Genomic DNA, 14,831 nt, shown 5'->3' with positions numbered 1-14,831 from the left:
TCTACCACTTGAGCCACATTGCCACTTCCAGTTTTCTGGTGGTTTATTGGAGAAGAGTCTCATGGACTTTCCTGCCAGGGCTGGCTTTGAACCTCAATCCTCAGATCTCAACCTCTTGAGTAGCTAGGATTACAGATGTAGCCACCAGTGCCTGGTGTCCTCAGCTTTTTTGATCAAGGCTAGCACTACCACTTTGAACCACAGCATCACTTCTGGTTTTCTGGTAATTTCTTGGAGATAAAGATTCTTAAGGACTTTCCTGGGGCTGGCTTCAAGCCACAATCCTCAGATTTCAGCCTCCTGAGTAGCTGAGATTAGAGGCATGAGTCACCAGTGCATGCTTTTAGTTTTTTGTAAGATAGTAAATATGTACTTCAATAAATAAATAAAACTAAAAATGTATTTCCATATTAGTTTTTTTGTCCTCCTGTACATCTTGAGATTATATGGTAGATTAGTTCTAATAGAGAATAGCTTCTTGGAGTTAGAAATGGGAAAATAATTTAGAAGGCAAAGTACTAATCATTGCCTTTTTTTTTTTTTTAAGTCTGGCTACTTTTCTAGTATGTTCAGTGGTTCTTGGAAAGAATCCAGCATGAATAGTATTGAACTGGAGATTCCTGACCAGAATATTGATATAGAAGGTACTACCTCCATAATTACTGTTGTGCAAAAATCATCAAACAACCTTTTTGTTTTGGTTTGGGTTTTTTTGTGTGTCTGCTAAGGTTTGAACTCAGAGCTGGGGTGGACACTGACCCTTAGCTTTGAGCCACATTCTCATTTTCAGCTGAAATGTAGCCTTTTAATTTTTATGGTATAAAATAAATATTCTAACCTTCTACTTGGAGGGGGCTCATTCTTAACATATGAAGTTGATAGTTTTATCACAGTTATATCAGTGCTTTTCCTCCTGATCTTATTTAGTAATGTGAACCATATCAATGTGTTTATGTATCTTCATGTCTGTGTTAGCCTGGGATATGGAAATGGAGAAAGAAGGAAGAAAAAGTATAACCACTTTTGAAAATGATGTATTAAGGGCTGGGTAGGTACCTCAGTCATAGAGCCACTTGCTTGCCATGCACTGGCCCAAAGTTCCATCCCTAGCACTAAAAACAAAAATAATCTAAAGATAAAAAAGCGATCTTTTTGGAAGTGGTACTGTAGCTCAAGTGGTAGAGAACAGCCTTGAGCTGAAGAGCTGAGGGACAATGACCAGGCCTAGAGTTTAGGCCCCACGACCGACAAAAAAAGAAAAAAGAAAAAACTATCTTTTCTGGGAACATTAAAGGTACAAATCATATAGTCAATGTTATCTTAGAGCTGTAAAACTCAATTGAGTAGTACAAGCCTAGCAGGGTTAATGGACTTAACCTTAGATGTCAGAGCAGTTTGCTGAGTCTACAGTCTGTTCTAGGAGGGTTCCTGCCCTTTCCTAGACAGTCCAGGTGGAAATATCCACTGCCCAGCACATTTTTGAGAATGTTTACAGAACAAACTATGGAACGTTGATGAGAAGGGCAGTGGAAAGAAAGCTGTTGGGACCTGGGCCTAAGCATGCTATAGACAGGATCAAGAGCTTATACCACATTCTCCAGAGGCTAAGCACTGAAAGAGGCAGAGTTATGGTTAGCCTAACTCTGTGTACTTGTACTTGATAATTAGTCTACTCAGGAGTATCTTGTAAAGCTTCTTCCAGGAGTGTCTTATTCCTGATAGTTAACATCAAAGTTAGATGGAGAAGAATGCAGCTAGATTTGGTAGCATAAGCAAATTTACAACATTGCTATATTAGCACCATCAGTCAGGAATCATACTATCATTTTAATAAGTGATACATCTCATCATTTTATGTACATACCAGACATACATGAATGTCTTTGTGTGTGAAAACAATTGTTGTTGTTGCAATAATCATATATGTAACTTTTGTTATTTCATTCTGCATGTGTATGTATGCTTGCAGCACTGCAGGTTGCATTTGGATCGCTGTATCGAGATGATGTTTTAATAAAGCCCAGTCGAGTCATTGCCATTTTGGCAGCAGCTTCCATGCTGCAGTTGGTAAGTTGCCCATTCTGGAAAACAAGATCTTAGTGTAGCTTTGTTTTCCCATATCTCTCCCAAAATAAAAACCAAGCTTTTGACAATTTTTAAAATAAAAATAAAATATAAAATGTTCCATTTGGTGTAAGTTTTTTGAAATGTTCAGCCAAAATCAATGCAAGTCATTTCTAAATAGCTATCTTATTATGACGACAGTGTGGAAAAACTTTCATTCATCTGAATTTATGTCATTTGCAGGTATCTATAAATTACTTACTTTGATTTTTAAGCAGATTATGATAATGTAGTTCATAGATTCAAGAAACATACTACTATACATTTTTTCTTAATTATTAAATAATTATGTATAAATTGTATGTATATATTTTAAGCTACTAATAGAATGCCATTCATTCAACAAAAGTGTTCAAGCATTGTGTCAAACTAGGCATATGGGTCCAGAGGTAAAATGTAGACCCTAACTATGTACAATTTGTATATCAATTTAAAAAATGTTATAGTGGGGGCTGGGAAGGTGGCGTGGCTCAGTGGTAGAGCGCTTTCCTTGCATGCCCGAGGCCCTGGGTTGGATTCCTCAGCACTACATAAGCAAAAAGAAAAAAGCCGGAAGTGGCGCTGTGGCTCAAGTGGTAGAGCGCTAACCTTGAGCTGAAGAGCAGAGGGACAGCGCCCAGGCCCAGAGTTCAGGCCCCACGACTGGACCCCCCCCCAAAAAAAAATGGTTATAGTGTTTGTGGAAGGGGTGAGAGGGTTAATATACAAATTTAAATGGAAAATATTTTTCTGTCTAGTGTATGGTATCATAAATATAAGATTTAGTGCAAAGTGGTGTTGTACAAGGACGTTATATTCCCAGATTGTTTTGAAAGTTCAAAGTCTGTTTATCTTGCAAAGTATGGATAGAAGGGAAGGAACAGAACAAACTAAGACCTAGAGATGTGAAGTGATGAAAATTAAAGAATTTAGAAGAAATGTACACCATGTTTCAGGCAAGAATGTTAGAATGGTTGGAGGGAGAGAGGCAAAAGCTTGATCATAAAATTCCCTCTGCACATTTTATTTTTTAATTTTTTTATTGTAAAGATACTGTACAGAGGGGTTACAGTTACATGAGTAAAGTAATGAGTACATTTCCTATCGAGCATTGTAACCCCTCCTTTGTTTTTCCTCTACCATTCCTTCTCTCTCCTCCTCCCCAACTTGTCTCCCCGCACCCAACCGAAGTTGTAAATTGGTTTTCAGAATAGCCTCTGCCATTTTAATTAGGGCAGAGACAAAGGTATGTTTTAGAGTTCTTCAGGAGCACAACCTTAGAGACCAAAACCTGTTGCAGTTGTCCAGGTGACATTTACATTAAGATATTAGCAATAAACATGGACCAGGCTCCATGCAGGAAATGTGTATGTTTGTGTGTGTGTGTGTGTGTGTGTGTTTGTATTTCTTCCTACTTTAACACTGATATAGTAAAACAAGTCCCTTGCTAAAACTTAAAAAAAAAAAAGTTCACATTGAGAGGGGAAAGTGGATATCTAACAGATTAAGCAGAGATACTCTATTGGATGTAGTACCAGTCTAGATGTTAAGAGGAAAAAGCAGCCTCCAGGTAAGTTTAGAAAGCAGGTAGGGTCAGTTTTATTTTAATCTTATTTCCTTTAGTGTGATATTTATTTACTGATTTTTTTGAAAGAATTAGTTAATAGCTTGCTGATTATCCTTTGAGATCATTTAACTTTTTAAAATATTTTGGTCCTTTCAGTGCTTATTTCCAATAAGAATATAAATTATTTTTAACCTTAGTTTTGCTCTATGTTTACTTTCTGCCTTATTATAATTTACTAACTCTAGTAATATGCTGCATGATGAGTATATTTCAGAGACTTGAATGTATAGTGACAATATTCTTCCCATACATTAAATTCAGTTCATTTGAAACTTCTACAAACATTTTAACTTAAATTTTAATATGTTTAATAGTAATATACTTCTTTTAAAGATATCTTTTATAATTGGTAGGTATTTTAAACTTTAGTAAGCACCTTGTGTTAAATTGTGTTGTCTATTTGTCTAGACCATCACATGAGTGGTAGCTATGTAGAGAATTTCTAATTAAAAGGCAGATAAAAGAGACAAAGTACAGGTAAAGAAATTTTCAGAGGTCTTGGGAAAATCCTCAGAGGGACAAGTAGCAAATAAAGAGAGCCAATATCCATCTTACTAGTTTATTACTTTCACACTTCCACTTTTCACTTCCAAGAATTTAGTTGAATACTTGCTAGATTTTTTTCAGTGTTTTTTATTGGACTTAGAAAAAAAAAACTTAGACTTGCTGCACTTAATGAGTTTTCTTTCCTTCCTTTTGAAAAGACTTTTTAATATGTAAAAGCACATATCAGAACTAATTTTCCCCATGTGAAATGGGCCTTTCCAGTGCTTATTTATATTTGCAGGATGGTTTAATACAGCAGTGTGGTGAGACAATGAAGGAAACAATTAATGTGAAAACTGTATGTGGCTATTACACATCAGCAGGGACCTATGGATTAGATTCTGTAAAGAAAAAGTGAGTTACTTTTCTTGTTTTTCTTCCCATCCCACTTCTGGGAATTTGGTTGCTTTGGTTTCTTAAGCAAATGTAATAAAGAATTGAGAAAAAGAAAAAGAATAGGGATAGTATTTTGTTTCTTAAAAAGCCTTGTTTTCTTTTCAACTAGCTAGTAAACTCAAAACTTGTCTGTAAGTGATTGTGGGTGGAGTGTAAGTGGTTGTAAAACCTGTAGTCACTCTGTTTTTGCTGTTAAAATTCTTTAATGAAGAGGTATAATGGATATTGTTATTAGAACAGTGGCATATTTTTCACTCGAGAATAGCACGGTTCATTTTTTTAGTTTAAAGAAGGTTATAGAAATATGTAAGAGCCTTTGTAAGCTATTTAACACAACTTGAAGTCTTAATTTAAAATTATCTCAATATAAAATATATTCCCTTCATAACTACTGACAAAAGCAATACTAAACTTAGATTATTAAGCTAAAAGTTTCGAGCATGGCTTAGCAAGATTAATATTCTGTTTTGATTTTAACTATAAGATGTATTCAATACACTGTAAATACAGAATATATACCATAACAATGACTTCTTATCATTTTAGGTGCCTTGAGTGGCTTCTGAACAATTTGATGACTCACCAGAATGTTGACCTTTTCAAAGAACTGAGGTATTTAAATTTTAAATCACTTTATAATTATCCTAAAATAACACTTTTTATATAAAATGTGAGGTATTTTTGTAGAACACAAAAAGAAAATTTGCTAAAAAGTGATTAACTTAGGCCGAATGCTGGGTGTAATCCTACCTATTGGAGAGGCTGATGTCTGAGGATCATGGTTCAAAGCGAATCCAGGTAGGAAAGTCTGTGAGACTCATATCTCCAGTTAATCACCTAAAAAGCCATAAGCAAAGCTGTGGCGGCTCATGAGGTAGAATGCTAACTTTGAGCTAAAAAGTTCAGGGATAGTGCCCAGGTCATGAATGCAAGCCTCAGGACTGGCACACACATAAAAACCAAAGAACAGCCAGATACTAGTGGCTCATAGCTGTAATCCTAGCCACTTAGGAGTCTGAGATCTGAGGGGATTGCGTTTGAGGTTCAAAGCCAACTCCAACAGGAAAGTCTGTGAGAATTTTATCTCCCGTTAGCCACCAGAAAACCAGAAGTGACACTGAGGCTCAAAGAGGTAGAGCACTAGCCTTGGGCAAAAAGATCTCAGGGCAGCGCTCAGGCCTTGAGTGCAATCCCCAAGTTAATGAAAGGTACCTTAACCATGTCCATGAAGAACTAAAGAAATGCCACACAAATTTAATTTCTTATAAATGATAAATTGTATTTAACAAAATTTGTATTGCTATAGAAAAGTTAGCCCAGGGATGGTGGCACACACTCCCAATCCCAGTACTTGAAAGGATAAGGCAGGAGGACTTGAGTTTGAGTCCAGCCTAGACTGCATAGTAAATTTCAGGACAGAGTAGGCTAATAGGGTAGGGTAAGGCCTGGTCTCAAATTAATGAATAGGGGCTGGGAAGGTGGCTCAGTGGTAGAGCGCTTGCCTTGCATGCATGAAACCCTGGGTTCGATTCCTCAGCACCACATAAGCAAAAAGAAAAAAGCCAGAAGTAGTGCTGTGGCTCAAGTGGTAGAGCGTTAGCCTTGAGCTGAAGAGCTGAGGGACAGCGCCCAGGCCCAGAGTTCAGGCCACACGACTGAACCCCCCCCAAAAAAATCAAATTAATGAATATCAACTTTATCAAGTCAGACAGTAGTGACTCTTCACTGTAATGCTAGCTAATTTGAGAGGCTGAGATTAGGGAAGTTCAAGTTTTGAGGCCATGTTAAGCAGAAAAAAATGTTTTCATATCTTCCCAACTGAGAGTTGGGCTTGATTGGGTGCACCTGTTACCCTAGCATAGTGAAAAGCCTAAAATGTGGTCCAGGTACATACCTGGGTGGGAAATGAAATCTTATTTGAAAATAACTAGAACCAAAAAGGATTGGAGTGAGCCAGTTGCTTGCCTGGCAAGCATGAGGCCTTGAGTTCAAACTCCAATACTCCATCCCCTCAAAACAAAATCCACTTTATCTTATTGGAATTATGCTTGAGGAAAGTTGTTATAAATTGTTTGCTAAAATAGCTGGGCCTACATTGGCTCATACCTACAATTCTTGCTACTCAGGAGACTGAAATCTGAAGGTCAAGGTTTAAGGCCATCTGGGGCAGACAAATCAGAAAGACTTATCTTCAATTGACCAGCAAAAAGTTAGAAGTAGAGGGGCTGGGAAGATGGCTCAGTGGTAGAGCGCTTGCCTTGCATGCCTGAGACCCTGGGTTCGATTCCTCAGCACCACATAAGCAAAAATTAAAAAAGCCAGAAGTGGTGCTGTGGCTCAAGTGGTACAGCGCTAGCCTTGAGCTGAGGGACAGCGCCCAGGCCCAGAGTTCAGGCCCCATGACCGGACCCCCCAAAAAAAAAAAAAGTTAGAAGTAGAGGTGTTGCTCATATGTAGAGCCACCAGCCTTGAGCAAAAAAACTGAGCATGAACCCTGAATTCAAACCCCGATACTGGCAGTCCCCCCCCAATTTTCTTTTGCTAAAACCAATGAAGATAAATTCACAATTAAATTGGCCTTTTGAATTATGTGCTTCTCATTCATTCATTCTCCCTTCTTTCAGTGCCCCTTGTATACTGAAGTACACTTTAAGAACTATAAAGGATACAGAGATTATTGTGTCCTTTTTTTCTGCTGTCAGGGAGCTTTTTTTGGAGTAACGAGGCTATGATCCCTGTGCCTAGGTATGACACAGTCTGGGTAAAAATAAACTTTTTAAAGGGTACAATGTCAATAAAAGGTATTGATGTGAAGAGTCTGTGGCAATCTGATAGAAATGTATAGAAGACTTCACGTTTTATAGCTTCCTTTAATGTCAGTTTTGGTGGTGGTGGTGGTCTGTGTATGTGCATGCCAGTCCTGGGACTTTGAACTCAGAGCCTAAGTGCTGTCCCTGAGCTTTTTCACTAGCACTCTATTACTTCCAACATTTTAGTGTGTGTGTGTGTGTGTGTGCGTGCGTGCGTGCGTGCGTGTGTGTGTGTGCGTGCGTGCGTGTGTGTGTGTGTGTGTGTGTGTGTGCGTGTGCGTGTGTGTGGTTAACTGGAAGATCAGAGTCTCACAGACTTCCCTGACCGGAACTGGCTTTGAACCTCAAACTGTGATCCTTGATCTCAGCCTCCTGAGTAACTAGGATTATAGGCCTGTGCCACCGGCACCTAACCTAATATCAGTTTTATTCATTTGAGGGGGAAAGCCAAACATTTTACAGAACTTTTATGCATTATGGAATAAGTAGAGCTCAAATTTATTTTGAATTTTCAGTGTAAGACAACTTGCAGGATTAAGGGGCTAGATTACTAATCCTGGATTTTTGGATCTTCTTTCCTCTACTGTTAAAGAAGTATTTTAGTAGAAAAGTTAAGAAATATTCATCACCTGGTGATATTGGGCATAAACAAATCTGAAAATCATTAGAGACACTCATTTTTTTTTTTTATAATTTCTTCACTGAGCTTTTTCAATGGGAAGCTGAATCATAGTGAAGTCTTCAAAACACAAGCTCTTCTGGGTTTTCAAAGTTAAAGGAAGGAGGGGTGGGGCCATGATAAAAAAAAAACACTGATACCATTTCTGCTCTAAATTTAAACTAATATATATTACTTGATATATTCTCTTTAATGCTAAAATTGTATTTTATGGCTAAAAATTCTCTTAAGTCTAGAGATCAAAGATAACTGAGTAAGGTATGGTGGTATATTCCTGTAATTCCAGCACTCGGGAGGCTGAGGCAAAGTGGATCACAAAATTTGAAGCCAGCCTAGGCTTTATAGCAATACCTGTCATCATTACTTTGACGATCTAGCCATTGTAGGGAATTTCCACAAGTCTTTGTGTGTGGGGGGGGAGGTTTAGTCGTGGGGGCTTGAACTTGTAGCCTAGGCACTGTCCTTGAGCTCTTTTGCTCAAGGCTAGTGCTCTACTACTTTAACCACAGCTTCACTTCTAGTTTTGAGTGGTTAATTGGAGATGAGTCTCACAAGGACTTTTCTGCCTGAGTTCACTTTGAACCATGATCCTCAGATCTCAGCCTCCTGAGTAGCTAAGATTACAGGCATGAGCCCTGGTGTCCAGCTTGTTTGTTTTTGTTTTTTTTTTTCAAATTCTTTATTGTGTGTTTTTGGGGTTTTTTTTCCGCGAAACTGAGGGAGGTAGGCGACACAGAAGGCTACCATTTAGTAAGAACGTGCTGAAAGTTACCTGGCTTTAACTGAATTACTAGATCAGCACACTTGCTGCATTATTATGTTCATGTAGATTGTTAGTTACAATTCTTTGTCTTATGCAAAAAGACCGCTACTATTTTTAATACTACATCTTCAAGTTGTTTGTTTACCGGAGTTCTTTAATTTGTGTATGAAGATAAGCTCACTTCTCTGTTTTATCCTTTCCAGTATAAATGTCATGAAACAGCTCATTGGTTCATCTAACTTATTTGTGATGCAAGTGGAGATGGATGTATATACAGCTCTAAAAAAGGTATAATGTATACAAAGCTATCACATCACATTGCTTTGTTATAAGTATTATTATAAGTTATAAGTATTATTATTGTTATAAGTATAATTATTATGAAAAACCAAAAATGATGAAGGGATGATTATGAATGTTAGAAAAGGTAAAAGAAATAGTGACTTCCTCTTTTATCTTATATTGGAGTTGTGTCCTAATACAACCCATATCAACTGAAAATAATTGTTAAAAATGTACTTAATGTGCTTAACCTACTAACATCATAGCCTCGGCTACCTTAAATGTGCTAAGAACATTTACCTTAGCCTATAGTTGAGCAAAATCATGTTACACACATCCTATTATATAATGAAGTATTAGATCCCTTCTGTAATTTACTGAACTGTAATGAAAATGAAAAGCAAAATGCATACACTTTCACACAAAGTTGAAAAAATCCTAAATCAAGCAATCACAAATTAGGGACTGTCTACCAAAACATTTTTAAAAATTTGTTCATAGTAATTCATGAGTGGGTTTTTTTTGTTTGTTTGTATTTTGAGACAAGGTCTGGCTTCATAGGCCAGATTAGCTTCCAACTCAAGATGCTCTTGCCTTAACCTCATACACCTGACATATGATTGATTTTAACTTTATTCTTCATACTTCCCTATCTCAAGAATATTATTCTCAGCCTAGTGCTAGTAGCTCATGCCTGTAATCCTAACTAACTACTCAGGAGGCTGAGATTGAGGATCATGGTAACCCAGGCTGGAAAAGTCCATGGGACATAACATGTTATAAAAAAGATATTTTGTTAATTTAAATTTTATTGTAATGGTGACGTACAGAGGGATTACAGTTACATAAGTAAGGTAATGAGTACATTTCTTTTTAAACAGTGTTGCCCCCTCCCTCATTCCCTTCTGATCACCCTCTCCTCCTCCCCAAGTTGTGAAGTTCATAGCCAACATAGTGTCTAGTTGAATTGGTTCACCCATTGTCCCACCATTATTTCCAATTAATCATAAAAAACTCTGGAAGTGGCACTGTGGCTCAAGTGGTAGAGTGCTAGCCTTGAACAAAAAGGAGCTCAGGGACACCACCCAAGCCCAGAGTTTGGGCCCCAGGACCACCAGCAAAAAGAAAATAATATTTTTCTTCACGGAATTGTCTCAATAACAGACTTATTATTTACATAATCAGAAATGTATCATCTTAGAGAGTTTAAATGTTTTATATGATTTTAAGGAATGTTTTTAAAGATGATCTTTAAATGATTTAATGGTGCTAAGATGAACTTTTTGCACATAATTTTTCTAATAAAAGTCTGCTTGTACTTCAGGCACGTTTTTCTCCATTCTTTTGAAAGATCTCAGCATATTTTAATTTTTATTATACAACTCTGAAAAAAATCTGCTACTACTCTTTTATTGTAGATGGTAAAATTCAGAATCCTTACAATTACTAAGTTGCAGACTTGAGGCAAAAGCCAGGTAATATGAGTTCTACTCCACTGCTCCTTTCTCACTACAGAATTTTCCCTTTAGTCTCTTGTCTACATTTAACATGGTGGGAAAACTGGCAAGTGAGCCTTGTTATGATTGATTGTTTTTATAGTAGAGATGAGATCTCATTACAGTTTTTCCTTAGGAATGTTTATGGTCTGAGCTGTTCAGTCTTTAAGGAAATAGTAGATAGTCCATTTCTATCTCAGAACCATGGTGGCATTCATTCTTTCTGTTGTTGTAACTGCTTTTAAGGTAATCAATGCTAATATTTGTATGGTCCCTGCTCTGTGCTAGGTACCATACTAAATATGCTGCATATGCTGATTTTTTCAGTATCATATGAGATAGAAACATTATACACGTTTTGCAAATGAAGAAACTAAGACCCATAGAAATCAGATAATTTGTTTAGCTACTAAGTGCCAGATCTAGGACTTAAAAGTCTGTGTTCTGGACTAATCTTCATACTGTTTCAAAAAGCAGTGAAGCAAAAACATTCCTTTTCCCTTGTTTATTTTATACTACACTTACGTACTATGAGTGAGATTGAGTTGTTACCAGAATTGATGAGTGTAAAATTACTAATGTAATCTACACAAAAGCTTTTCATATTTTATACAGAGATAATCTAAGAAGTGTTTACAATCATAAATACTTCTCAGAAATTAATTTACTAATTTTCATACATATCTAGTTATCATTGGGCTTTGATGAATGCCATAATGAATCTAAAACTTGTAACCATGTCACATAATAATTCATTCTTAAAATTGTTTGTAAAATGGAAACAATTTTTTAGGTATTATCTTTAAAGGTCGGAGTGATTTTAAAATGTAGTCATAAAATGGTAAAAATCTTAAAATTTTTCTCATTTATTTATTTATTTTTAATTTAGTGGATGTTTCTTCAACTTGTGCCTTCTTGGAACGGGTCTTTGAAACAGCTTTTGACAGAAACAGATGTCTGGTTTTCTAAGTGGAAAAAAGGTGTGACAAAATTTGGTTTGTACTTAGTGATTTTATACATTGGAATTTATTTAAACCAGGTCTTAACTTGTTTATTAATTTTAGAGAGGACATGAGAAATTATGTAGGATAGATATAAGGATAGAGAAGCAAAATGCCTTACCAGTGTTACTTCCTAAACCGTCCTTATGCTCAGATCCTCCCAAACAATGATTTCTTCTCTTATATCACCAAAGATCTTGGTGATTGCATTTATCTTTTGTTTGCTCATTTGAGTTTTCCCTATTATACCATTCCTTAGCTACTGGATGATAGTGCCTAATGTGGGGGCCTGTGGTCAGGCTTCTTTGTGTCACTTACACAGACATAGATAAGGAATTTGATAGTGTATAACAGCAGGCATTTCTGTGGGGAGAGGTTCCATATCTTTTAGTGGAGATTTTTAGTGGAGACCAGTCTAAAATTGGCTAAGATCAGCAACTATAAAGTCTTATCTGAGTAGAAGAAAGTATAGTATACACTGTATTATTTTACTTTGCTAAAATGAATCTTTTTAAAAATTTAGTGTCCCTCAGGTAAAAAGATAAATCATTACTCTGTTTTTGTGTGTGTGTGTGTGTGTGTGTGTGTTTGTTTGTTGGTGGTGGTAGTGGTCCATGGGGCTTAACTCAGGGCCTGAGCACTGTCCCTGAGCTTTATTGTTCAAGGCTACCACTTTGAGCCACAGGGCTATTTCCATTTTTTCAGTGATTAATTAGAGATAAGAGTCTTAGACTTTTCTGCCTGAACTGGCTTTGAACCCCAGTCTTCAGATCTCAGTCTCCTGAGTAGCTAGGATTAGAGGCATGAGGTGCCTGTAACGGGTGCCCAGAGGTTAATGAATTTTTTTAGTTCATTGTCATTTTTGATCCACGCTTGGCCACCTTTTTATTTTTAATAATATAGAGCCCCCATGAACAAATCTTCACTTAACATGTTTACTCATGTGCTTTGTGTTAATCTGCCCTTCCCCAATCACCATCTTGAATATAATGTTTAATTATTATTTTGCTTTAAACAAAATAATGTTATCTCATTATACACACTTGTCTTAACATACATAGCCTGGTGGTATACTAACAAGCTGACATTCTGAAAATCTAGTCCCTGATTTTCAGTCTATTCCCCCATGGTACACATTTGCCTACTGTGGCTTACTTCAAGTTAGGACGATGGCATTACTGAATTCAGAGTAGGGAAGTGATGCCCAGTGAGCTCCTGGGACAGCAAGAGCAGTGGAGCACCTCTGACACACAGCACTTTGCATCAGTTGTACACATCTCACTGTGTACCCAGTTTTCAGTCCTGAAAACTGAAGAGATTAAATGGCTCTGTGCTTACTGGTTAGATGTTTCCTCTCTGAAATTTCTCTTTAGATCTTTCTCCTATTCTTTTTTTTTTTTTTTTTTTTTGATCATGGGACTTGAACTCTGGGCCTGGGAGCTGTCCCTCAGCTCTTCAGCTCAAGGCTAGTGCTCTACCACTTGAGTCACAGTACTACTTCCGGCTTTCTGAGTGGTTTATTGGAGATAAGAGTCTCACAGACTTTCCTGTCCAGGCTGGCTTTGAACCGTGATCATAGATCTCTCCTGAGTAGGAGTTACAGGTATGAGCCACTGGCACCTGGCATCTTTCTCCTATGTTAAGATCAGATTTGTCTTAATGATTTTATGTTTTTGATAACTAGTCTTTTGTTGTAAATATGTTTTGTGCTTCTGTTTCGTAGGTTATCCTATAACTTTCTTAAACTTTCTTTTGGTTAATAGAAATTCTTTTTTTTTTTTGGGGGGGGGGGCTCCAGTTGTGGGGCCTGAACTCTGGGCCTGGGCACTGTCCCTCAGCTCTTCAGCTCAAGGCTAGCACTCTACCACTTGAGCCACAGTGCCACTTCCGGCTTTTTTCTTTTTGCTTATGTGGTGCTGAGGAATGGAACCCAGGGCCTCATGCATGCAAGGCAAGCACTCTACCACTGAGTCACCTTCCCAGACCAATAGAAATTCTTAATTTTAAAATATACTACTCTTTGTTTCAAGCCAGGTCCTCATGGCTCACGCCTGTAATCCTAGCTACTCAGGAGGCTGAGATCTGAGGATCATGGTTCAAAGCCAGCCCAGGCAGAAAAGTCCATGAGACTCTTATCTCCAATAAACCACTAGAAAACTGGAAGTGGCACTGTGGCTCAAGCGGTAGAGCATTTGCCTTGAGCTGAAGAGCGCAAGGACAGCGCCTAAGCCCAGAGTTCAAGCCCCATGACCGACAAAAAAAAAAAAAAAACTATATACAAGTATTTTATATACTCACATTTCCTAGTTCAGAGCCAATAAATTGTTTTTCCTTGGTTTCCTTGAATAAAATACTTAAATTATATGTTAGTGATCATGGCAATTAAAGACGTATTAGGAAAGTTACATAGAGAGAAATTAAATGAAAATTGCAGATAAAGGGGAAAGAGATAAGGAGAAAACTGAAGCAGACACAAAGAATTCATAGAATATAGATGCTAGGTCCTTGTTGACAGAGTCTCAGCCCAGCCCAGTTAGAGAATAGGAAGCTGTGTTCCTTCTGATTTTCCACCCTACAGTCTTCACCTCAGGCTCAGCATGTAGCAGAAAACAGCTTGGGTCAAGAAAGATATATTGGCTAGGAGCAGGTGACTCATACCTGTAATGTAGTTACTCAGGAGGCTAAGACAAAGCTGGACCTAAAGAGTGGCTCAAGTGATAGTGCACCAGCCTAGTAAGTGCCAGACTAAGTTCAAACTTTAGTACTAAAAGGAAAAGTGTGTCTAATGTCCTTGATTTTTTTTTTTTTGGAAGGACTTTATAACGTCATTTTTTAAGGGAGGCATAGAAAATAGAAAAAGGACTTGTCCTTTTACCTATTTTGTGTGTGTGTGCGTGTGTGTGTGTGTGTGTGTGTGTGTGTGTGTGTAGGTATAACTCCTAATTTCTAATTTCTTTATTAGACTTTTCAGTTATATATGGATCAAGACAAAAGAAACAATACAAACTTTGAAAATTTTCTGCACAATTGTCGTTACCTAGTTTGGTACCATAATTTGTATGTCCAAATACTAACCAGCAAGAAAAACTTAAATTTAGTTTTTGGGTTTTATGAATTCTTAGAAAAGT

The 14,831-nt window shown here is 37.2% G+C and overlaps 1 protein-coding gene across 1 annotated transcript in view; it reads left to right on the top strand.

Moving 5' to 3' along the window:
* The window catches only part of Gmcl1 (germ cell-less 1, spermatogenesis associated), a 48,139-nt gene that overhangs the window by 10,028 nt on the left and 23,280 nt on the right, over positions 1–14,831 (top strand). The window contains exons 3-8 of the mRNA XM_070004470.1: positions 548–644; positions 1,970–2,067; positions 4,518–4,630; positions 5,219–5,284; positions 9,128–9,212; positions 11,592–11,682. Coding sequence (XP_069860571.1) covers positions 548–644; positions 1,970–2,067; positions 4,518–4,630; positions 5,219–5,284; positions 9,128–9,212; positions 11,592–11,682 — 550 coding nt within the window. The remainder of the gene's footprint in view (positions 1–547; positions 645–1,969; positions 2,068–4,517; positions 4,631–5,218; positions 5,285–9,127; positions 9,213–11,591; positions 11,683–14,831) is intronic.

Source organism: Dipodomys merriami, unplaced genomic scaffold (genome assembly GCF_024711535.1).
Source record: "Dipodomys merriami isolate MVZ:Mamm:240054 unplaced genomic scaffold, mDipMer1.0.p SCAF_63, whole genome shotgun sequence".
NCBI lineage: Eukaryota > Metazoa > Chordata > Mammalia > Rodentia > Heteromyidae > Dipodomys > Dipodomys merriami.
The sequence above is the reverse complement of the archived record's forward strand: the minus strand, read 5'-3'. Positions and strand labels throughout refer to the sequence as shown.